The sequence below is a fragment of the Dysidea avara genome, chromosome 11, assembly GCF_963678975.1.
Source record: "Dysidea avara chromosome 11, odDysAvar1.4, whole genome shotgun sequence".
Classification (NCBI taxonomy): Eukaryota; Metazoa; Porifera; class Demospongiae; order Dictyoceratida; family Dysideidae; genus Dysidea; species Dysidea avara.
In genome coordinates, this window is record NC_089282.1 from 18,592,530 (window position 1) to 18,619,323 (window position 26,794).

A 26,794-nucleotide genomic window follows, 5' to 3' on the forward strand; every position below is an offset into this window, starting at 1 on the left:
GACAAATTTTTCATGAATATTTTATGATCATACAGTCAATGCACCAAATGCAGTTAATGAAATTAAGTATGGCAATTATTTTACCACCTGCATAATTAAATAAATTTGACCTCACTTCACAAAATAATTTATGACGAGGTGAGCAGATACACGAAGTACACCTGTCACAACTTGTAAAGTGGATTATACCTTAACTATCTGACTGAAGAATTTCTTAATTCTGAAACTGGTGTGATATTTAGCCAATAATATTGCTGAAACTTTGTACAATGTTATATATGAGAACCAAAGTCATAGGTCACGAATGTTTTCAACACAATTATGTGATCATGTCTGGTTTACTCATGCATACTATTTTGTAGCGTTGATGATTACATGCAAAAAATGAAACTAATGGAGGAAAGTAACTAAGGCATTTGTAAAGTGACAATGATAGATTATTTAGTATTGTGGCAATAACTAGAAAAATTGGTGGTGAATTGACAATACATAACATAATTATATAGTTGGCTGGTTTTAGTACATACATGCATGCAGAGCTTTTAGAAATAAAGAGCATTGAAACATCTCTACACCTGCAGATATATTAGTAAATTTCTAATTCAGTCTATAGCTATGTGCATGTAGTCTTCAAAAACAGAAAGTAAATTCTTCAATAAAATTTTTTTACATGAATATCTTAATTTGACTACAGAAAATAAAATAATTATTGCAAATGATTGTGTACAATACGAAGTATAAAAAACATATCAGTAGTGCTATGTTGCAGTATCAGTTGCATGGTATTACTCTAATATGTATATACTGAACTTTATAAATGCATATGGTTTAAGCCTTAAGAGTAAAAATTACATATATAAGTCATAAAGTGTATAACGATAATTGTTAAATTACCGTTAGTAGAAAAACATCTAGTACCTTGCAGTATATCTGAGTTTTAATTTGTGTGCAGGAATGATCTTAAAGGAATACATATTCCGAGCATTATAATATGATGATCGATCACATATGTTAACTATCTTGAGTTTAATAGGTGTGCGGCCAGTAAGACTGGTGGTTGATTTGACGCTATGACATCGATACATTCCATCAATGATTTTTAAGAAAAGGCAGCCATCTTGATTATTCATCGTAATTATGCTATATTGTGACAGTGGTATTGTGCATAGGGTTGCATAATATCCAATGACTTTTAACGCAATTATTTCTGTATTATATTTACACCTACACCCTCCTTCCAAAAACTCCATCACAGCAAAAGAATATATTCCATTCTTCAGAGGTGATGATTCCAAAACATCTTGAAGGGATTTTTCTTTCAGGGAATACTCCACATCATATTCGTCGGTCTTGTAGGTAATGGAAACTTGTTCACTGGTTGCTGCAGACCACTCTAACTTCAGTGAATAATTTGCCATTCTTGGGTACTGGCCAAATTCCTGATTTCGATAAACATCTCCATCATTCTGTCCCAAAGGAGCACAACTTGTGTAGATGTTTTCAATAGCTTTGTGTACCTGTTCTTTATCTACAACTTCACATTTTATCACTTCAGTTAATAAATACTGGGGAGGTATTAATGAAAATCTAACAAGTGCAAAGTGACTAGCAGTTATCTGAGACAGTTTGGTTTGGTTGCGCTGTCCAATAATATGATGATCATATAAGTAGTTGAAGATTTCTACTTCTTCACAGTCAATGTCATTCCTTTGAAGCAAGTGGTGCAGTACTTGCTCAGGAAGGTCACTTAACTGTGTAAATTTACTTTTTGTGAAGTTCATGACCATTTCAACAACCTTTTTGATGCTTTGTTCACTCATCACTTTGGCACATTTTGACAATAATTGTGTATCTATTGTGCTATTCATTTCAAACCGTGTAAGTATCGCTTCATCACACATTTGTTGTAGTGGTTTTTTCTCTATTTGGTAGTAGTCAGCAACCTCTATCAGTGGAACAATATCATCAAGACTGTCCATCTCACAACTTCCCTTAAAAACTGCATCCAACAGCATCTGCATGATCCTCAATTTTTTGTCTGGTATATCTACCACAGTAGAATTTGCTTCTTTAAAGTCACCATAAAACATTGCTTTGAAGACAGGAGACACAAGGGCCAGTAACATCTTATTAGCTGCAATACTCCCATCAGATAACTTGAGGGTTACATCAGTAGGCAAGTCTGAACTTCCTTGCATGAAGCTAATGCCACTTAGACATATCCGTTTAGCAGCACTGTGTGATAGAAATGAATGTATACACTTATTGCTCAGTCATTAAAGTACTAAAATTATTACAGCTGTCATGAGAATGGATGTATTATATGTCCTGCATCTACACTGCAACTATACACTGGCAAGATCAAGATAATCACGTTTAATAGAACAGTCACCACATACAACACTGTAAAGAATTCTGAACAAATTTCATTTACACATGTACACTTTTGAAACTGTAAGTATGCTGCTGCTGCAAATGCAAGCTTTTATAAAATGACTACAGCAGGTGGACTGTGCCCCCAGACCTCTGCTCTATTTACCTACTGCCCTGGTGTGAATCCCTTATTGCAAAACTCTAGACCCCCTGCATGCACTACTCATGATCAGGTGTTTAATGTCAGTGCAGGAAAATCCTCTTGGGCATATGACTAACACCCCACAATAGGCTGTATATATCATGTTTTATAGGTAAAGATGTGAGCACATAAACTCCTGACTCAACTTTTCCCACTATTGATACACAGATGGTTGACATTTACTTCAATTCTTCCATTAACACAAGATCCCCATTGACACAGCTGGGGTAGACTGGAGCAATATGAGTAAAGTTTTCACTAATCCAAACACATACACACTAGCATAAAGTCCATGCAAGAAAGTCTAAACAGCACTTTTATTTGTCTTCAGCACTTTAACAAAGTTGATAATGCATGTTCATAGTCTGTACTGCCTATCATTGCACATATATATGTATGAATGACTGAACTGTAGTATGAATTAGCCATCCATCATTTCAGATGTAGCATAAGAACACAACAGAAACACTCAATTGCTAATTGCTATTAACTTTACAATTGATCATAGTGTCCAACTACAAAACAAGCTGGTATAATAGCACCTAATGTCAGTATCTCGATCAAGCAAACACTTGTTTTAGCTGGTTTCTTCTTTGTAAAACTATATTAATTTATAGCAGCACTCTCTAACATTTCGGGATAAATATATTATTTAAAACCATGGAATTAACCACAAAGGCAATTCAGTAATATGCATACATGGGCTCTATCCAACTTAACGGTAGACTTCATGCTTCACTAAAAGGATTGAATTTGATAGGTAAGATGTCGGTCCAACAATGATCACAAGGAACAAAAGGACGAGACTGCCATGAGAAGGCCTAGAGTAATACACAAAGATTTTCAGGCAACTGCATGGCATGCGATTAATGCTATGAACCAACCAGTGGTTACTGTAGAGAGATACCATGAGGTAGATATATGCATCAGCTGAGTGAACATGTGTACAGGTTTTAAGGGGGTATGTCCTATGGCTTCCATGTATAAAATTATGTGTTTATATGAAGCTGTAAAGCCAACACAGTACTGTTCCCCACCTGATAAATAACACATGTACTCATCACTATACCCTGGCCATATCAAAAACATTAATGTCACAAACACTCTAGAGGAAAGCAGCAGAAAAATACTGATAAAATGTGATCAATGTGTAGCAACATGTGAGCAGTGTTGGAGCTGAAACAAGACAAAGGTTAGCCAGATGGCAATTTAAACACCAGTTCCTCTTTAGCATCATGTATCCCATCAATTATGCATAATGCATGCCTCAGTGGATGGCGAGGTTGACATGCTGTAGATACTGTTACATTATACATCATAGCTACCCACAAATACACACACTCACACATTACACAATGCACACACAGTACACACACACGCACGGTATACACCTACACACACACACACACACACACACACACACACACACACACACACACACACACACACACACACACACACACACACACACACACACACACACACACACACGCACACAACACACACCACGCTTGCACTTGACTCAACTCAAAGCCAGCCATCATGAAAAGATGCTGTCCAGGGATGTGGTCCCTCTTTTCTATCTTCAATGAGGACAAGTGGTGGTACACTTATGTACCTTGTGTTCTTTAATGAACGATGGTAGGAGGCACAAATAGAGGGCTTGTTTAAAGGTTGTGCCATCACATGTTTACCTAGTCCATAAGTGCACACTGAATGCCATCTGGTATGATCCTGATCTTCCTTATGCCATGATGTTTCATCTATCCCACACTTACTTCTTCGGACTGTGTCCCTCCAAGGACACTTTTGAGGGAACCAGCCAAATAACAGCTTCTTTGGGTGCCTATTTTCTGACATTCTAGCAACATCTCCCAACCATCTTAGCCTGCACTGTGTTAGTAAGTCATCACTACTCACTACCATACCAAATCTACTAATCAGCTCAGCAGCAGTAAGGTGTTTCTTCCACTGAATGGATCTGCTAACACCCGAGATTGAACGAACACATCGTTGGTGGAACCTGTGTAACCTACTAACCAGCTCTTGGGTGGAGCCCAGGTTTCAGCACCATATAACAACACTCCCAACACTACAGATCTATACACCATCCTCTTGGTCTCCAGTGAATACAGAGTCACAGAGACTACCAAAAGCTCTAGATGATTGCACAATCCTACTCACCAACTACCCCACCACATGCCTTAACCAATGATCGCACAAATACTTGAACTCATACAATTTCAATGGGGCCAGGACATTATCAGTTAGACCAATCCCAGCAACCAGCAGCTTTGTCTTAGGGACACTCAGGGTAAGATCAAACTTGATCGCTAGCTACATCATTAACATCCTGGCAACCAAAACCATATCCTCTCTGAAAGAGCACACCAGAGCAGCTGCAAATAAGAACTCTGACAGTACAAAAGAGCTTGGTATCCTCCAATCAACCTCCCACCCAGCTTAAACTGCACTTTCACACCTACTGCTTGACCCCTACTAAGTCATCTATCAATCACTAACCCAAAGCACAGGATAAACAGAGTGGGAGCAATGGTACACCCTTGACGCAACCATTCCGAACTGAGAATGGCTCAGACTTTTCCACCTCCAGCTGTCACTGTAGCAGAAGAAGAAACCAAAGAAACCACACAAGAAGAAGAAACCGCACATCATCAGGTATACCATACTTCTGCAATGCTCACCAAAGAACTGCTTTGGATACAGAATCATAGCAAGTCATGACAAACAGCAAAAACACTTTAGTATTTAGTATTATGTTCAATGGCCTTCTACACTAGCTGACGAACACAGAATATCATGCCAACATAAACTCTGCCAGCCCTGAACCTGCACTGAGAATCTGACACTGTTTCTTCTACTACCAACTGCAGCCTATCATTCAGTACCCTGGCAAACAGCTTGCCAATCACATCCAAGAGGCTAATGCCTCTCCAGTTATCACAACAGGACAAGTGTCCTTTCTTCAGCACAGGGATGCAGAGCATCTCTCCACCCTGAGGGCACACATCTCTCCTCCCAAATGGTCTGAAACTACTTGAGGATATACTTCAAAAATGGCCCACCTTAACACTTTAAAACATCAGGCAATAGACCATTGATACCATCAGCCTTACCCACAGCAAGTTGTCCAAGAGCCCTCAATATCTCATCCCTATCAGGAGGCTTGGCTAGCTCACTCCTTATTGTCAATTGCTGTATTTCATCAAGTGCTGTCTGCTCTCCATCTACCCAAAGTCTCTTCAAGTCCAACACATAGTTCCCCATCTCTTTTCTTAATAACAGAACACTGTGCACTGGCTGAAGACTATGTTAATCGGTGCCTCCACTTGGTGACACCTGGGCAATGTTTGTATTTACAAAAAATTACTAGCCAAAGCCGATCACTCTTAGGATATAGTTTCCTGTGGCTTCTCGTACTGATTTAATCAGTGGCCACTGGAATCCTTAGAGCCTTGCACTACAGTGGTCCGGTGTAGCGAGCCCTTAGTGTTTTTCATTGCAACTTCGCTTCAGAAGCCGTGTGTCACTATCACAAAGCACTGTGGCAGTTTTAACTGCCTAAGGTTATGTGTAGGGCGCTGGAATTTTAGAAGCTTTGTCAATATGGATGGTGGAGTAAAGACTGCTACTGTTTGATCTAAGGGTTATCCAGTATCTGTTGACAAGAAGATCAATTTTCTGGTACAAGAAGTGAAATGTTTTCATATGGGTGTAGTATGTATTAGTGAGACCAAGTGGCTTGGTAATAATGTCTATGAAGTGGGTGGATATATGGTGCTTCACTCTCATAGGCTGGTGATACTATCCAGCATGGTGAAGGAGTTGCTATTGTGCTGGATCCCTTGATGGCACAAACATGGAGGGATTTAAGAGAGATTCGGTCTGCAATTAGCTGTATCTGCTCATTTACAACTGTGTCTAAGTGACTCTTAACAAACTTAACATTACCATCATTAGTGTTTATGCCCCAACCCATTGAGCACCTGTTGAGATAAAGGATCAGTTTTTTTGATGATCTGCAGACTGTGATCAGTTCAGCACCCCCTGATGATCTTTTACTAGTGATGGGAGACCTTAATGCAAGAGTTCGATGTGGAGAAGACATGGATCCATCATAGTTGGGAGTAAGAGGTATGTTTGGAGTTGGTAAAGGACCAACATTAACCCTCTTCTGCTTACATGAAGTTCATTTCCTGAAAACTGGAGCAAGCCTTAGTGTAGCACAAACCAATCTATGATCAGTCCAGCATTCAGCTGAGCAAAACACCTTAGCATCAGTGCAAAACGGTCATTGTGAATGGCGCATCAATATGTAGTCAATGCAATACCACACCTTGGTTCATGGATGTTTCCCAGTGTACTGATGGATCCTATTCTTTGCAAACACCGTGTTCATTATATAAAGCTAGGCGGTAGGAAGCAACCTGACTGGTTTGTTGCTGCAGCGAGTTCCCTCAAACCAATGATTTCTAAATGTAATGAACTATTCTCCCATTGGTTGCTGTCTGGAAGTAAGGTTAACGCACACACACTTGACTTGAAGCCAGCCATCATATGCATGAGATGATGCCATCCAGGGGTGTGGTCACTCTTTCCTATTTTTGACAAGGACAAGTGGTGGTACACTTATGCCTTGTGTTCTTCTAAATGAACGATGGAAGGTGGCACAAATAAAGGGCTTGTTTAAAGGTGGCAGCATCCCATGTTTATCTAGTCCATATAAGTATATAGTGAATGCCATCTGGTACGATCCTGAGCTTCATGCACGCACGCACGCACGCACATGCACACTACACACCCATGCATGCATGCATGCACACACACAACACACTGCATCATTCTAAAACCTGACAGAAAATTGCATGGTACTACATTTACAAAGTGGAGTATATACTACAGTGGAACTTCAGTTATCTTGACCCACTTATCTGGATTTACTGAGCTATGAAATTAAATGACTGCTCTATTAGAGTAGTGACTATTCTATTAGGGTAGTTGAATAACACTGATATTTTTACCAATACTCTTTATGCTATTTTAAAGTTCTTTATACACAGTTTTAAAGGTATGGATGTGGTTTGGATAACTGAGGTTCCACTGGTACATCAATACATCGGAATCACTAAGGCTAGAAAGTGTTGACAGTCAGTGGTAGGCAAAACTTACAGTTGGTTAAAATCTATAATAGTTCTGGATGCAGTGTCAGATACTGGGGGTTGCATTGGTTTTGACTGAAATCCCCTCTAAGGCACATGCCCAAAATCAGTTTACAGCAGGGGGCAATGGGTGAAGCTACCTAGTTTGAAGATTAGCAGCCAAGTGTATAAACAACATTTACTATTATGTATAGCTAACAACTTAATTAACTTTTGATGTTGTTCTAGCACCACCCTTATCAGGCCTCTTCATGCATACGTAAAATACAACTATAAAATCAGTACTGTTCTAATGTTTAATGATATTACGACTGATTACTACTACTTCTAAAGACTTAATGGTAAGAGTAAATGGTGAAAAATTGCTGGAGAGCGATTATTTGTTATGACTAGACTGAAGCTACAACTACAATGTTCTAGAGTGGACCTCACCCTTTAACTCTGGATCAAACTGCCTGGTAACTATTCTGCAAAAATTCGCCAAAACTTACTTTTATCAGTAGGCCTAGGTGAATTTATGTAGAATGGAAGGAAATCAGGTGTTTGAAGGGATATGAAAAATCATACTACATTATAGTAATTCTATGTTGCACCCCATGCATTGCATGTCACGCAGATTTATGCAATAATTCTATTGTATTTATTCAATCAAGTGTTACCTTAGAAGACTAATAAACCAGGAACACCAAAAATTTTTTTGTAAAAATGTGTGTGTGTGCGTGTATGTGTACAGTTCCACCGTCAGGGGGATTTGACATGACATTGTCACTACTGTGATCGGTGTGAAGACAACAGCTTGTCACTCAGAGCTTATGATAAGGATTCTCTGTTGTCCTGCCACAATGTCCTGGCAAACCAAAATTGGCTGGACAATTGCTAAAATTTAGTGGACATGTGGAAGATGAATGCCCAATACGTTCACTGTAGCATAGCAAATGAACATTATAGTGATAAGATGTCACATGCCTTACTGCAGCTGTTATGTGGTTACAGTACAACGGAGGGTTGGCATTGGTACATTTGTGGTCACTCCCTTGGGTTGTAAGAATGTATATCTCCTGGCAACCAAGTGACTGTTATTGTTGATAGCATGCCAGCTCAGCCCTTAGGCTCCATCCTTTTGCTTTGATGGGACACTATGTCCGGACAAATTGCATTATGGACAGACATCTAGGCAATTTGGCCGGATTTTGTCTGGTGTTGGGATGTTATCATAAGCTCTGGTTACTGGTCCCTACTTAGGGCCCTGGTATTGCTAAACAACTTCAGTTGGCTGTGTGTGTGTGTGCGTGTGTGTGTGCGTGCGTGTGTGTGTGTGTGCGTGTGTGTGTGTGTGCGTGTGTGTGTGTGTGTGTGTGTGTGTGCATACCTATAGTCAGTACGGGTTCACCTGAGCCCCTTGCCAAATGTAGTAATATCAAAGAAGTGAACATGTGCTCACTCTCAATGGTTTTGTACTGGAACAAGCATGTTTTCATGTTGTAAACTTGTTTACATGCCTGAATCTTCAATACTCAAAAAAGTGATGTGGGTCGGAGGTTATTAATTATACACTTGACTCTTGTTATTTTAGTCTCTTGACTATTCTATTAGTCTTGAAGAGTACATCCATGCACCCTGTTGAACAAGGGTGGGTGGACTTCCACCATTTATATGTACGGCTAATGAATTTATCTCAATTTTGTATCATCCTGTACCTCCTATCATGAAATAGTACATTCATGTGATCCATTATTAAAATTTGGTACAGGTACTTAAAATCCACCCCAAAAACACCTTCGCTGTAAAAAAGGCACGCCCAAGAAACTACAAGTACCTGGAACCCAATGTAAAAAAAACAAAAAGAAAACAGCTCAGCTGAAGTGAAAAGTAACTGGTAACTTAAAGAGCTGATATCTGAAGTGGCCAAGAATACAATTACTAAAGTTTAATCCATGCAAGAACACCTTGGCTATAAAACAGGTGTGTACATGAAAGTAACTGGCAACTGAAATGGCTGATATCTGAAGCGGCCAAGAATGAATGGTCATATACAACTAATTCAAAATTTTAACACTGAACCTTTATAATTCAGCTGTGTTCTATATTCACTCTTGCTGCATCGTAAAGTAATTTCTTTTAACTCTAATTGACTGGTAATTTGGCCGCCTTTTTTAATAGTCAGTATAATAGAGCAAAAAAAGGCGGCCAAATTACCAGCCAATTAGAGTTAAAAGAAATTACTTTACGATGCAGCAAGAGTGAATATAGAACACAGCTGAATTATAAAGGTTCAGTGTTAAATTTTTGAATTAGTTGCATATGACCATTCATTCTTGGCCGCTTCAGATATCAGCCATTTCAGTTGCCAGTTACTTTCATGTACACACCTGTTTTATAGCCAAGGTGTTCTTGCATGGATTAAACTTTAGTAATTGTATTCTTGGCCACTTCAGATATCAGCTCTTTAAGTTACCAGTTACTTTTCACTTCAGCTGAGCTGTTTTCTTTTTGTTTTTTTACATTGGGTTCCCAGGTACTTGTAGTTTCTTGGGCGCGCCTTTTTTACAGCGAAGGTGTTTTTGGGGTGGATATCACTCATTTTTGTCAGTGATAGACTCTACATTTGGTTTAAAAGGTAATTTTTTTGGAAATGAGCAATTAACATTAATGCAGAATATTATCTTGGAGAGTCAGTAAAATCCATACATAATAATGATTGTTTCATAACACCGTAAATTCGGAAGTATGAATTTACGGTGTAGTATGACTGTTCTATTAGAGTAAATCTATCTTTACTGCCTGCATGTGACGAATATATCTCATATCTGTGCATGTTAAATGCTTCAGACACCTAATTAAACTTGCAAGTGACTAATTAGTTTACAGTTGCTACACAGCTATAAATACATTTGTAATTGTTATCACCATAATCATTTATCCTGTTATAACCATTTTTTATTATTTTGGTCACAACTTCAGGATTAGAACAGCAGAGAAAGGAATAGAGGACTCAACCATCAAGACTTGTATATGGGAGATGGAACAGTATTGTGATGGACAATGCCGGTACTAACCCCTCAAGGGTGTTGCAGTACAGTATAGATGCAAGACCAGAGCCTCGATCGTCACCTTTTGACTGTGGTCACAACTTCAGGATTGGAGCAGCAGAGAAAGGAATGGAGGACTCAATCATCAAGACTCGGGGAGGTGGAATAGTATTGCCAAGGATAATGCCAGCACTAACCCCTCAAGGTTGCCACAGTGCAGTATCGATACAACCACTCCAACCAGTGCATAAGACCAGAGCCTCGATCATCACCTTTTGACTGAAATTTTTATACTTGATGAAGCAATTAAAACAAAAAAGTTGTAATACTTATACTTTCCTGAGGGAGCATGCCCCCAGAGTCCCAGACTCCCTTGCCTGTTCAGCAGAATAATAGGATTGAGCCTTACTACCACTTTCACCTTTATTCTTGGCCCGGATGTACATATCGGCAATATAATACAGTAGCTGTAGATAATGCCCCTAGGCAGGAATTTTTCCCTACTATCACACTATCACAGTAGTTCTTCTCGCAGTTCTTCGCCTGGCCATCATCAACTGCTGTCAAAACATTAGTGTCATCCCCCAGACCTTTCCTCAAGCATGCTTATCACACAAAAATAACTTAGTTTAGCAGTGCACAAACAATTATTGACAGCATATGTACACTTACCGCATTGTTGAACCATGTATACCACCAGAATCCACCGGATTGACAACTAACACGTGATCTATTTAGGGGAAATCTCGTGGAAAGTCCCTAATTACCTTAAGCGGACACTCGTGATACGTGGTTTTAAATTGAATGGTTTAAGAATGTAACTAGATGGTGAGGCGTACTTTAATCGGCTTGACTTTAATGAGAAACTCGAGCCCCTCGTGAGAAACTACATCGCTTGAGCAACGCTTGAAGAAGTAAGAGTCAAGAATACTGATCGAGGTACTCTATGATATATGCCGGTCTTGAATGCTAACGAAACGAGAAGTGAAGTTTGTGTAACGTGTCACATCGCCACACACTGATTCACCGTGTTTGTGCGATAGGGTTTATGGACCTGTCCACCAGATGCTGAAAGGAAATTCATTCCACCACATGTTGAAAGGAAATTCATTCCAACTTGTGAAGTTATTGATATACTCATTGTTGGGGTCCACGGGGACATTGATGATCATTTCATTTACCAGTCAGCTGTAAGTAATGTCACAACAGAAGGAAAGGAACCATTTCCATACCCCGGCTATGGCATACTGATTTTCCTGGTCAGTTTATGTACACTCAACCACAGATCAAAATGTAGAACTTTGGTTGCAGGTGGAAAATAAACACTTTTTACTCAGTTACAAGAGATTCAGCCAGCTGGGATAAAATGTTGAAGTGAATGTCATTAGTACTAACTTGTTCATCAGGTATTGGACAATTCCAAGTGTCCAGATTATGCAGTTGTCCTCATGTTCAAGTTTACACGTTTAGGCAAGTTCCACAACGTCCTATAATCTATTACTATATCAGTGTGGAATAATGCTTATATAATATTTTTCATATTCCAGGCTTTAGGTGTATAGTATTTAACACCTGCTTGCTGGTTTTTGCAGGCCATCTGGTCATACTGGTTTATCCACTAGCAGTTGAATGTGATCATGGTACATATGTAAGTTGAGACCATGCAAGAACAAAAATACAGGTGTCATGAATTCAGGTCAGTTAACGTTCAGAGGAATTGTATTATTGCAATTGTTGTTTTTGTAGTTATCAATTATCAGTGACCAGTTTGTGATAGCGTACATTTGTTTGACCAATGATCTAATGTTCTGGTTTACATGCTTACCCAACAGTTATGTTACTCACTTAACCTGCATATGGGATATATATATTTTTAGTTCATTTTGATTATCCATCCTTTATTGGTACAGCCTGGCATATTGATTTTTTGCACATTCTCTTTTTAATTCAGTGCCTGCTGGATTGTTTCGTCAGATATCGAAACAGGTGTCTTGGTGTTGCGACCGATGTTCCAGGTCAGTTTGCATGTGTGTTTAATTTAAGGTTGACTTCAGTGCCTGCTTATTCTTTTACAGGTCTCGGTATCGAGTGTCATGAATTTCAGTTCAGTTGACGTACAGAAGAATTGTATTATTGCAATTGTTGTTTTTGTAGTTATCAATTATCACTGTATACTAGTGATGTGAATTTGCAGGTCAGTCTACTCAGATGTATCGGGTATAGTGTTGATGGGTTCAAACAAATACCCAGTGTAGACTGTAGTGGCATCAGGTGTTAATTTCTAGGTCAGTTTACATGTTGTGATGTTAGTGATTTTTTCCTAGTACCCAGATGTTAAGTGTATTGTATTTAATGCCTACCTGTTATGTTTTTAAATTATGGTATATCAGTGTAGACAGTACAACAGTAAGCCTTCTGTGTTGTAGTAACTATTTGTTTCATAATTATGCTGTTGTCCTGGAATGGCACAATTTTTGGGCAACCAGTGTGAAGTCCAGTGGTACAAACATTGTATTATGACCAAGTTGTGATAGCGTACTTTTGTTTGACTAATGTCCTAATGTTCAGGTTTGACATGCTTACCCAACAGTTATGTTATTCATTCACTTAGCCTGGGATATAATTTTTGTTCATTTTGATTATCCATGCTATTATTGATACAGCCCGGCATATTGATTTTTTGTACATTCTCTTTTAATTCAGTGCCTACTGGATTGTGTCATCAGATATCGAAACAAGTGTTTTTGGTGTTGCGACCAATGTTCCAGGTCAGTTGCATGAGTGTTTAATTTAAGGTTAACTTCAGTGCCTGCTTATTCTTTTACAGTTCTCAGTATCGTCATGCTGACATACAAGAAATCATCACTATTGTTGGAACTATTTTTATTCAAGTCTTGATGTGATGTTGATTAACATTGTTACACATTGTTGTATGTTTACCATATGGCAAGAAATTTTCATGGCCATCATGAAATTTGAATATTGTGTAAGTTGTGTGGAACAACCCCAACTCATACATGGTCACTGGCAAACCACGAACCACATTCGAGCCACAACACCACCAACCACATTCGAGCAATCCATTACAAAATTTTGTTGCACCATTTGTGTGTGCATAATACTCAACGAAAGCCAAAACACAAGCTACATGGTAAATACTACATAGAGGTGGTAACCCCTAAAGGCTTGTTACCTTTTGTATTCACCTTATCGGCCTTTGTGGTTAATCTATTAAAAATTACAAGTAAATAGAGAATTGAAGAGTATGCTTAAAGCACCTTCGCTAGTGATTTTGTTTTTCACACCATAAGACAACTGGCGATTTATAAACGCTCGCATTGGGGTGTGGCACTAAATGGAATTTAAAAGATTTCTGCTTAAAACGCCATCCCTAGGGAACTTACGGTTCAGCGCGTTGTCACAACTTGTTTATCAGGCATTAGAGTTTGTGTCCACGTCGTGCCTTTAAAAGTTATTGTAGGGATTAGAGGTTTAATTGAAGAAAATACGCGTATAGGCAAACCAGGATTGGATAATGTCAGTGCTAGATGGACTATACAAACACGACTATGTTGACTGGTATAACGTGACAGTAGTTGTAACATAAGGTAGAGAAATAAAGTGAAATACACCTATTTTTTATTTTGCGATGGTTACTTTTTTATTTTAGCGAGGTCACAAGAAAACTATGATGATGATGACGACTCCTAAAGATTTTTTTATCACGTAACGCAATACAAATCTATTGAGAGATGTTGTATAATTTAGGACTAATATTGCGAAACCGGCCCTACACGTAAATAACTCACAGTAGTGGCCACGCGTCTTTTAATTGGGCGTGCGCTTTGTAGTTTCTTGGCCGCGCGACTCACTACCGTGAGTCTTGATTGATGCAGGCATAATGAGAAACACAGCCTATACAATATTTCAAAACCTCACAACTTGGGACATTGGAAACAGCTGAAATTGAAACATGAAACTGAAAACTTCATATTAATAGGTACCTCTTAACAAAGACCACAAGACCACCTGTATAATAAGACCGTCTCTATTAAGACCACCTCATTATAGTAGTTAGGTCCAACAGATATAGCTAAGGTGTACTCATAATGTAATAAAGTATCGATCAATCAATCAGTAAGTAATTAAAAGTTAAAATGACAGCTGCAGGGTTTTATAAAAATATATACTGTCTTACCGTGCCAAGACCTAAAGTTGATGGTCATGTTACAAATGAAAATGGAGCAATTACATGCATAATTTACTCCTGGATTTAATAATGGATTTCTCATGCATTGTGTATGATTTAAGAGTTGCTTAGTTAAATTAATGATCTTGGACTTTGTGTCTTGGTAAGTTAGTCACTGGTAATAGGTGTCTTCGAAGATTTAAAAACTTGAGGTGATGTTACCTCAGGTTTTTAAATTTTCAAAGATGCCTATTACGAGTGCCTAACTATTATCAAGACATAAAATCCAAGATCATTAATGTTGATTTTGTAACTACGCAATTCCTGAATAATGCACAATTCATGAGAAATCCATTATCAAATCCAGTATCAGCAAAGTAAATTAAGCATACAGTTGCTCCATTTTCATTTGTGACATGGCCATGGACTTTAGGTCGATCTTGGCACAGTAAGAGAGTAGATCCTTTTGTAAAACCCTGCAGCTGTTATTTTAACTTTTAAATACTGATTGATTGATTGATACTTTATTACATTATGAGTACACCTTAGCCATATTTGTTGGACCTACTTTGACATAACTACTATAATGAGGTGGTCTTATAATAGAAGCTGGTTTATTATGCAGGTGATCTTATTACAGAGGTGGTCTTTGTTAAGAGGTACCTGTTATTATATTATTTTGACCAAATTTAGTTTTTCAGTTTTCAATTTCAGCTGTTTCCAATGACCCTCACAGCTCACTTGCTCTTGCCCATATCAATGCTAAACAGTTCCAGCATTAAAAGGCTTCACAGTGCTACTTAACGTTTTGGGCAGCTGGCCCACATAACAAGACTTATTAGCAAGAAAGGGGGGGAGGCTCAGGTGAACGTGAACAAACTATACCTATGTTTGTTTGTCCATATGCACCCATGTAAGCAAAAACATTAAAATGTAAGAATTGAAAGTTTGTAGTAAACATTCACTTTGAGTGGTCTGAAATAAGGGTGTAGTGACTCTTCATATACTTAATGGTCATTTCTTTCAATTTTACAGATGTTTAACAACTTTTAACAATGTTGAAGGTCTCTTAGGCTACCAGAATTGGCATATCTTTCAAGTTGAAGGGGGGGGGGGGGGGGGGGGGGGCATTACCAGTACTTGTGCACCTATCAATGTCAAGCTCTACGCTTTTGATGGCAGCAGTTTGCTGATTATGCTGAACCAAAAAATATTTCAATACATAAATCAAATCCCCTATAGAAACTAGGGCTGAGCGATACTACCGTTTTAGCGATATATCGCGATATTTTGAAAGTATCGATATCGTGATGTTTTGTTATTAACTATCGTGATACCATGCCTGTACATTACTGTCATTAAAAATTCATTTGTTATGCAGTGCTAGGCTAAGAATTCTTGTAAATGATAAAGTCCACCCATCTGGTTTCCCCTGCAGAGAGGTGTGAACACCATAACAACCTCAAAGCATGTGTTACAATAACTGTTACTGTAAACAAGGATGATAGTGGCTAGTTTGTTATCACCTATAAGGACTTCCTGCAGGAATGCTGAGCAATATGCTATGTAGCACCAGCTATGATTGACTTATTTGTAAGTATCGTGAACTATTCAGTATCATGAATAGTGGCTTTAGTATCGATCGTGATACTAAAATGGCAGTATCGCTCAGCCCTAATAGAAACCCCTGTTTTGAGGTGGGGACATAGTGGGGTTTTTGACCAGCTTCTTAGCCCCAGTACTGGGGAATTTGACCTGTATTCCCTGGGGGTGTGGGGGTGGAGTATGACATTGATAGGTGCATTTACGTGAACGAAAATGAAGGGCAGCCCTGAGGATTATTTGCATTAGAAAATATGATAGACACACTATAAAACAGTTGATAAGATAGCTACTTTTGTATGTAATATGCAGTTTAAAGTGGTTTGTTATAGGAATGGTTCCTTTAGCAGTGCATAGCAACACAATTACCAAATAATTCGTGAATTACAATACAGTATTTATAAATCTAATTATCTAACTGGATTATACAACCAAGTACTAAGAATAATAGGAAAAGTGGTCGAGATTACGTCATATATAATAATACATAATTAAATAAATGTTTGAGAAAACTAAGAGGCCTACAAACATGAACTAAGCAGAGATAGATTCGCCTGTGAATGAAGGCACAACCATATAAGTATGCCTGTTCATGCTGATAACTAATTCTATATAATGCCCAGTACCATACCCTTGCTTAATTACAGATTGCGTGAAGGAGAAGATTAGTAAATGTTCATGGAGTGATTGCAGGTCCATGATTGCAGAAGAGCCAGAGGCCATTTTACACGTAAACAACAAGATTACAAGTATATATCAGTGTTTAAATGTTTGTATCTGTGTATTTTGTATGCAGGATATGCATTCCAGGCGTCAGTGAACATGCAACCAGCTGATGCGCTCGTAAACAACAAGGTAATGAGTATGTTGTAATGTAATACTTGTATTGTACATCTTCATCCTTCACCTGGCTTTCTAGCTGGAATTATTTTCCACCTGGTTTAACTATACTCTACTGTGAATCTGTAATAAGCAAGAAGATGATATACAACAATGTGTAACTATCTCCTGTATGTTGCACATGACTGTATGCATAATATTATAGACTGTGATCACTGTACTAACTAGTGCCAATGCCACGCCCCTGATATACTAGCACATCACCAGTGGCCTCTAGATACAACAGAGTCTATTGTGCCATATTGGCTTGATTGGGATCATTTGCCAATTGTGCCTTCACCATGTCCCTTGTTGTGCATAGCCTCACTTCACTACTGAGTCATCTTCAGAGACCATGCCACCTACAATATAAACTTCCAATATAGCTAACTTAACTTGGTTTTTTTGTGTAAGTTGTGTTTTAGTATTGTGGTTTTCCGATGCCAGTTAAACTCTCTTGCCTGTGTATGTATGCATATGTATCATTTCCATCAGCACACACACTGCTCTGAGTGCTGGCTATGGCACTGTTTAGTTTTACATATTTGTTGACATAAAATCATGTAGAGCTTGATAAGTCAGAAATTTTACCACTTCCTAAACTGGTTCTGACACCTTTCCACAAGTGACTGTGCATGGTTGATATACAATAGATTACAAAGATTTACTATTATCTTGATAACAAAAATCATTATCATATTTTTGATAAGTGATTTAGGTACCTCGATAATCTTTTTATCTAAATTATCTTCCAGCCCTAATAGCAATAGCATGAATATAAATTAAATTATATATATGGTTGTTTAGGCTACATATACACAAACTTAGTTTATTAGTTTCTCATCCTGCCTGCATGGCTGTTTTTTCTTACCTCATCAAGGATTTTTTATACCACTGGTGGCTGAGTGCAGCTATCCAGCACGTTCTAAAGATAGTAGCTACCTTCAGCAAAAATAAAATAAAAATCTACCCTCTCGCACTGCTATTTTGAGTACATGATGAAAAACAAATAAAGTTTATGTGACCTTAGCTAATTGCCTATTATTTTTAGTTAGATAGGAAGAGTATTAAAACATCAACTTGTTTTTCAAAATTTTCCTGGGGTTGGTGCCCCCAGACTCTCCTAACAGCATGCTGAGCAAAGCACACTTGTTGAGCAGACCCCTCAACTCTCATGATTTGGTCGTGTGACACACGATTTCAGCCTTCATATCCCGACCGCTTGCTGATCTCACGATTTTCAATAAATTTTTCTAAGGCACGCTAAATCTCCTTGATTTAAGCTTGTAGCAGGTACCACATGATCAGTTAATAAGAATAGTGGGGTGTCTCTGTATTTTGGGCCGGAAATTTTGGCGGTTTCCCGCATTTTTGAATGTGTCATGAGTCACTTTGCTGTCAAACTCAATGAACTGAGCCCTATTTGAAGGTGAAATCTTTTGAGAAAAGACTCAGCACACATGAAAGGTGAAGAATTAGGTGAAATCCTACCAGTTGTGTTATTACAAAATAATGTTTATTGCTTTAAAAAAAAAACAAGTTGATGTTGTGCTACTTCTAAAAACCAGGTGCCATGCAGCTAGCTAACTCATCTGGAATTAACTATAGGCAGTATATACTACTATGAATTCACCAACTATGTATTACTACTTTACAATAGGGTAGTTTTGGGTTGTGCAATAATATTATTAGCTAATTCTCATATTTCATAATTCATGAAATATTCGTAATTCGTTCAATTACGTTGCTATGCACTGCTAAGGAAGCGTTTGTTAAATAAACCACTTTTACCAACATATTACACACAAAACTATCTTCTAAACTGTTTTATAGTGTGACTAACGTATTTTTTCCCACAAATTCTCTCGACAAAGCCTCAAAGCTGCTCTTCATTTTTGTTCACGTACGTAAGGGATACGCCCCCTTTCAACTCGAAGCGATAGGCTATTCCTGGCAGTGTATGAGGCCTACACCGTTGTTTTTCAGTTGCTAAATGTGAAAACCTCAAGGGGAAGGTAGTCTGAGGAAAGTCACCACACCCATATTTCAGTCCGTCAAAAAGAAACCACCTCAGAGCAAAGTTCACCTGTGCAGAAGTTTAATACAGACTTCATTTCACTTTTACTTCTTATGTAAAAGCTGCTTTTACCGTTATTAAACAATTTTGCTCACGTGGGTGCGTACGGACAAACATAGGTAGATAGGTACACACACACACTTTTACGAAAACAATTTCAGTAAACCAGGCGCACGCCCACAGCCGGCCTTTGGCCAGATGTGGGCGTGCGCCTGGTTTAATTAAAAAAATGTTTATTACTTAATTTCGATTGTTGTGAGGTGTACTTGTGCGGAAAATCTGAGCTGAACACTAAATCCACAGCTGGATACTGATTACTCTAGGTGATTTCAACGATAAATCACTGGTGAACCAATACATCAGCTGAGTTGAAAGACTGATATCACGTGATTCAACGATGGAGCAAAAATAATAGGTTCTTGTCATATAGTAGGCTACACTATAGCATAGAGATATTATAAGCTGTGGTAAACAGCATGCAGTATTGCACTCACATAGCTAGCTAGTTGTGCCTTTTAAAACATGTTTTGTTAAAACAAATGTATGTGCATGTGCCCCATCATAAAGATTAGTGCATAATCGAATGTCGATTTTATGCTTCGAAGGTTTTAATGCAACATTCGAAGGTTTGATGAATATTGGTGCTATAGCTACATATTATGTAGGCAGCACATATTATGTAGGTGGCATAATTTTGAGTGTACAGTCGGCTAGCTTAATCCAGTTTTTGTTTTGGCTCCCTTTGGCAAATGGAATTTCTCATGTTGATGTTCTATACCATATGTGTATTTTGTACCATACGCGTATGGTCAAGAGTTCATAATATATATACTGAGGAGAGTATCCTACTCTCGTATACCCCTGTAGAAGGGCGCATCGTGAAGTTATGACATAACGACAAGATGTTGTGGTTTGTGACGTACAAGCAGCCGTAAAAATGCAAGAATCGTTAGCACTATTTTACGCTCAGTATAGCCAGTATAGCCGTATTTGCGAATGGCCTAGCAAGAAACGCCTACGAAGCGGTCTTAACCCATGAAGGAACAATTGTAGTTCGGTGAGAAACGCTTAGAGCTAGAGTTAATTTGGTTGCTAGCGACGTTGTTAGGCACGCGTTCAATTGATACCATGTTAAACTAATGACATCATTAATTATACAAAGAAAAACGGGCGAACTCAGAAGCGCTACGTCATAACTTCACGATACGCCCTTCTACAGGGGTAGGATACTCTCCTCAGTATATATATTATGAACTCTTGGTATGGTCATACCATATGCATATATGCGTATGGTACAAACATACACATACATGATGGTACGTACCATACGTGTATGTATGCGTATGGAACGGAAAAGCGTACCGTACGCGTATGGTACATACCATACGCATATGGTACATACCATACGCATATGGTACAAAATACGCATATGGTATAGAACATTGACACTATTATTCGTCTGTTTAACAAGATATAGCAGCTGGAGAAAACACAAAGCAAGATGTAACTGCTGCTAAAAGACCTTACAGCAATACACAACTCAGGAATATTCTTCCTCTACAGCTTGTCCTTAGCGGTGGGCGTGCCCACTTGTGGTGAGAGCTAATTAACTTGTCCTGCTGGAGAAAACACAAAACAAGATGTAGCTGTTGCTAAAAGACCTTACAGTAGCACAAAACTCAATGTTTTTCCTCTACAGCTTCTCCCAACTGCACTTCGCGATTAGTGATGGGCGTGGCCACTCATGATGCAAGCTAATTAACTAGTTGGACACTTAGCACAACCACCTTCCATTACTTTCTAGTGTCTCAAGCGTAACTGCTCACAGTGAAATTATTCATGGTGTGATGAGCAGTTGAATTCTTATGGTCTTCTGCTCGCTAATATGATCAGGTTGCGCATGCGCAAAATCCGAACTTCACTTATGTCATTCGAATGATGCACCCTTCGAACCATTGAACGAATGCAGTACATTCGTTTATGCACTAATAAAGATGGTAGGCTTCACAGCTGCATGTATGGGGATGAGTGCATGGCTGGCTTTCTCACGACTAGGGACCCGTCGATTTCGCCAGCAAAATTTTTGGCATAATGGTTGGGTAAAAGCAAAGAGCAAAATGCTGGCATAATATGTGCAATTTTGTGAAGTGGACATAAAAATTGCACAAAAGATCGAGATACTCTAATAGAACAGTCAGACACGCTAAAATATCGACAATGCATAGCTAATTGTTACAAGAACAACAAGTGACAATCGAGATACCCTAATAAAACAGTCGCACATGTTAAGCAATATTAGCTGGCTTCTTGCTTTACATGTTAGAAGTAATTTCTGATCGAGATACTCTAATAGAACAGTCACTTTAAGGCGAAACTGTAGCTTTGCACTTGGAAATATTCAATTAACAAAGATCAGTGCTGAGCAAAATTATAATTCTTGAGCAAAATATGGAGCATAATAGGTGAAAAATAAAAGAATTGCTGGAAAGAAAAATAGGTAGAAAAAAAAGCAAAATAGACTGGTCCCTACTCACGACCAGGTCTGCTTCCAGGTTGAGAGGTCTGGTTGAGTGACTTCCACTAATGTCCACATAATAGATCTGACCCTGTTGCAAAGCTAAACCAGACGAAAATTTTACATCCACCACTGGGATGTGATCATACTGATATCAATCCACTCACTGCCTTAGAAGGGGTAGTGATGAATCCGGAATGGAACGGAACGGAATGAGTTGTGGCGCGCGCCAAGTTTAAAAATAGAATGTGCACTGTTTCCAACTGTCACACAATATTTGTTTCTGTTCATAGGCATGCTAGTAATAGTTCGCTCGAAAGTTCTATTAAATGCCCGCCACATGGCAAGCTGTGTGTAAATAAAATCCATCCAGTTTAGTTTAATCCTGATGTAGTACTTCCTTACCATTCTAAAAGGTAAACTACTGTAGTATTTTCATGTTGTAGCGGTATTCAAGCCTTTATAGCACAAGTGTTGCTGGTTTTCTGAAGCGACTATAATTCTACCATTATGCACCTATCAATGTCAAGCCCCACCTACCCCAAGTTGGGGATTTGCAAATGCGAGAATGCAAATTCCCCACCCCTGGGGACAACTTTGAGTTACAAATCCCCTATTAATTATCCCGGGAATCACAACAGTATGGAAAAGTACGGATATTCGTGTTGCAAATGCCCCTACCCCGGGGACGAGCTTGGGTGACAAATCCCCACCTGCTTCCCGACCTGGGGTAGGTGGGGCATGACATTGATTGGTGCATTATTGGCAGCGATTTACGAGAGCTAGCAAACTGCAGTATGTTATATTAACACTGCTTACAAAAAAATAGTTTAGCAGCTTAGCTAAAATTATCATTGCTCAGTTTAGACAATTGCAGAACATTCTTGCAGTGGGAATTAAATAGAACTGTCGAGCAAATGACTTCTAGTAGAAGCAAACTGATTGTAGTACAATTCTAGTTTTTGTGTGAAAGTTGGAAACAGTGCACAATCTGTTTTAAATGATTTTTAACTTAGCGCGCCCCGATTGGTTCCGTTCCATTCGGCTTTCATCAGTACCCGCCTTAGCTACAAGTACAGAGCTCTCAACTCTCACGCATTGCGCGTGAGACACACGCATTTGACTCCAATCTCACTCTTGGTTTTGCAACTCACGCATGGTTTTGCAAAAATCTCACGCATTTTTCAGAAACAGACTGTCTAATCCAAGCCCGTTACAATCTTTGTACCCCGCGACAACGATCCGTATACTTTCATACTTGAGATTTCGTAGTGAACGGCGCCGGCTCTCTTGTATCACATGCAAATACACGTGTAGCTGCACTGTGATGCTGCAGCAAATTTAATTTTTATCTCTAAGGCTTCCTATAGTGAATAGCACCCAATATTATTCACAGTGGTTGTTTACTTGTAATATCTGGTTAGCTCAGTACAAGTTACTCCCCTTTCACAGTGGCCTTTGTGCCAGCATTGCCGGTTATGGTGTTTTCTTTGTGTATTGAATACAATAAAGCTCACAGTAGCAAACAATAACTCTATAGACTATGTTACATACTGTAGCTAAATAGTATAGTTGTACCATGCAAGTGAGTTGTTTTTACTGCTTTATCACTTACATTAATAATAATATTTTAAGATGCTCTCAAATCTGTATAATCTAGCTATTTTTCAAAATTTTCCCAGGGTACATGGCCACCAGACCCCTTAGCTAAGTATGTTTTGCACATTGTCGGATGTTCACCAGCATGTCTCACTCCTACATACTTATTTCTCACTCATTTTAAACTCAGTCATCACTCTAAGGTAACTGACAGGTTGAGAGCTCTGCAAGTACTGCATACAAAGTTGAAACAGTATAACTGTGCACATCAAGATTACAGCAAGTGTATCTATAACTTACGAAGAACAAAAGATTCCTTGGTTGCGCTTCTGTTCCATGGTAGTAAGAAGAATAAGTAACTGTCTCTTCCAATATGGGCGTGATTCGAAAATTTATTATCACGTGATAACACTTCTGAGCTTTCACCAAACACCTAGTCTGGCAGCGCCCGCCCCTCACTTTAAAAGCGGAGGGGCGGGGCGCTGCCAGACTATCAAACAGGCTATCGTTTTGTTCACCCAAGTTGAGTCCATAAACGCCTCATAAAAATAATTACGTATTTATAGCGATTTCAGAGTCGTGACATCATGGAAGAGAGAGGCATGAACAGAAGCAGTAAACTGTCTAATAAGCTGAGTTGACTGCCATTGTTTGAGGTACAATGTGTGCACTTGTATTACCAAGTATTATGTTTTTCCTGCTTCTTGTCTACCCCTGGGAATAGTATAATTATGAACAGAACATGGCTTACAATTCAGCCTTAAGTGACCAACATTAGGGCTTGGAAATTGTTAGGTACAACATAGTGTACTGCCATTAGGCCATGCAGGTAAACTTGATACTTGTTTCTCAACCATGACATGGATTCTATGTGGGAGGGAGGTCATTTTATATATGTACACCTATCGATGCTAACCCTGTACTGCCCATACAGGCAGCTAGGGTGGTGATCAAGTGGGAATTTAACAAAGCAAATGTTATCTGCAGGAATACTGCTGCTATCTGTAAACCAATTGTCATTAGATACAAAATAGAAAATTTATTGCAGTGGCCCACGTGCACACCTGGCAGGATATTTTGTTGGTAGCTAACCCCCAAATCTCACCTACCAAGCCTGTACTGGGGGTTATGGATGATAGGTGTGCTGTTCATTGTTGAACAAAATACTCACAAACCACTGCAAAAGCAGGTTATCCACTATGCAGAAATTAGCCTTCTTATTAAAGTTATCTGGAAATATTTTTTCTGTGCTGTAAGGCCAGTCTTCTCCGGGTCAAAATGTGTGCACACGTTAATAGAATTTGAGGCGAGAGGATGAATAGTAATGCAGGTGGGAATGAGAAACAATTACCAAGCTTGCATGTGCGTGTGCATTGATTTTGGGGTTATGCAACTAAACAGATACATCTGCTTAATGTGACCGAATTTTGGAAAACCACCCATATGGGCACATTTGACACCTAAAGTATTTAATGATCAAATCACAAACTGTATAGTACAAATCTAATTCTTGACAGTTTAAAGTCATTCTCAATACCTTAAATTACAATATAATACTTGAAATATTTTCAAAACTGTGTCCTGCTCTTATTAGCAACCCATCAAACATGAAAATTCTAATTATTTCATGCGCACCCATATGGGTGATTTTCCAAAATTCAGTCACTTATTAGAGTTTATTAAAGAGCTTCAGAAGAGCCAACCCTTATAGTATATTATGTTATTATGTCTAAGTCCTTGAAACTAGGTTAGGTAATCCTAAGGCTGCAGCACACGTTGTTGTAGACCTTCAGTGCTGGTCACTGTAAAGTGTTAATAATAAATAATAAAATGTACCAATGTGGGAATGCGTAGCTCCAAAATCTGACTACCTTTTTATATAAACACTTAGTACAAGGGGTTTATAAACACAAAGGCACCTAGCAGTAATTATAAAGCTCCTGGTACAATCACAGACTAACAGATTACTAGTGCTAGCATTGGTTTAGAAGATGCAAAAGGCCTGTGTCCCATATAATGTAAAGGTAAATCAGACAGGCAGTCTTTCCCCTGATCCATCGCCTTACTATAGTTTACTGCTTATGAGGCATTGTATCAGTTAGTCTGTTTGTCCAACAACTGAATGCCTCATTCACAATAAGCCAATCATCACTTCTTGGTGTTAGCCTAATGACAATGCTGATAATATTATAGGTTGTTTTGTTCATTCCATAAGAGCCTGATTGCTGGTATTGAAAGCAATCAAGTGTTTGTTATTGTGCATTCTGTTGATACTAGACATCACTGAGTCCGTGTGATGAAAAAATAAGCAGAGGTAGAGGAATGAACTATAAGGATAATTTAGGATGGGACTGGATGTGCAGAACTTTAAACACATTGCCTGCTCACCAGCTACGTAAGTATTAATGTGTTCTCCAGTATTTATTTACATGGCTGTGCCACAATCATTCCAAGCAAAGCAAATGTGTACCAGTAACATCATTGCTATTGTTTGTCTCTTCATTTTGGAAGGCTGCATGACCATTACCGGTCAACACAGTAGTTTTTTTTATGAGACCAACTTAACAGTACTTACTGTGTACCTCAGGCCCTGTAGTAGCACCTTTGCTTCGCTCAGGCGCCATGACACAAGGCCATCTGGTTACTAAATTAATTAGACCCCTGTGGTGTGAAGTTTTTTGGTGGATTTTTGGAGGTGTCTAAGTTACTTAGACCCTTTTCATGTTTATTACGCGCACCTGCACTGGCAACGCATCAGTTAATTTTAAATCCGTAACTGTTGTTGGTTTAAAGTAATTTTATGGTTCAATACACTATAAATACATTTTTGTCATATCTTTAGAATGAAAACTCTTTCTTCATGATGTTTGAATGATGTGCTGGCCATTTGCTGCTGTATTCGGAGTGATCATCAGTCTGACCAGACATTGAATAAACCTGCAATTAGTAAGAACAAACAAAACAACTATTGTAATTATTCTGCTCATACAAATTATGTATAATTATGTTAAAGAATAGTGAGAGGATTGAGAATTATCGCAGTGGGTTTGTAATGTCAATTAACAACAATCAATTTTAATTTAGAGTAAAACATACTGAACAACCAGTCATTCTCGATATTACGTACATGCATGCGTTTAACTCATGTT

At 38.6% G+C, this 26,794-nt stretch overlaps 1 protein-coding gene and 3 long non-coding RNA genes across 4 annotated transcripts; 3 read left to right on the forward strand and 1 right to left on the reverse strand.

The window, feature by feature from the left end:
* Positions 1–637: 637 nt before the first annotated feature.
* On the reverse strand, positions 638–24,159 carry LOC136238671 (kelch-like protein 26). The gene is made up of 2 exons (XM_066029245.1): positions 23,946–24,159; positions 638–2,235 (listed from the first exon to the last, which is right to left on the reverse strand). The coding sequence occupies exons 1-2, from the start codon at positions 23,981–23,983 to the stop codon at positions 912–914; spliced, it is 1,362 nt and encodes a 453-aa protein (XP_065885317.1). The 5' UTR covers positions 23,984–24,159; the 3' UTR covers positions 638–911.
* LOC136238674 (uncharacterized) lies at positions 11,385–12,498 on the forward strand. Its single transcript, XR_010693145.1, has 3 exons — positions 11,385–12,043; positions 12,096–12,254; positions 12,377–12,498. It is a non-coding gene; the product is annotated as an uncharacterized lncRNA (long non-coding RNA).
* Positions 12,530–13,880, forward strand: LOC136238678 (uncharacterized). The gene is made up of 3 exons (XR_010693153.1): positions 12,530–12,799; positions 12,860–13,552; positions 13,612–13,880. It is a non-coding gene; the product is annotated as an uncharacterized lncRNA (long non-coding RNA).
* On the forward strand, positions 24,157–26,731 carry LOC136238673 (uncharacterized). The gene is made up of 3 exons (XR_010693144.1): positions 24,157–24,301; positions 25,923–26,040; positions 26,488–26,731. It is a non-coding gene; the product is annotated as an uncharacterized lncRNA (long non-coding RNA).
* The last annotated feature ends 63 nt before the right edge of the window (positions 26,732–26,794 follow it).

Excerpts from the sequence above, each read along its gene's own strand:
- LOC136238671 (XM_066029245.1), bottom strand. The coding sequence starts at position 23,983 with ATGGAACAGAAGCGCAACCAAGGAATCTTTTGTTCTTC. Across the intron at positions 2,236-23,945 it reads CAAGGAATCTTTTGTTCTTC|TGCTGCTAAACGGATATGTC; the intron begins GTAAGTTATAGA and ends TCTATCACACAG.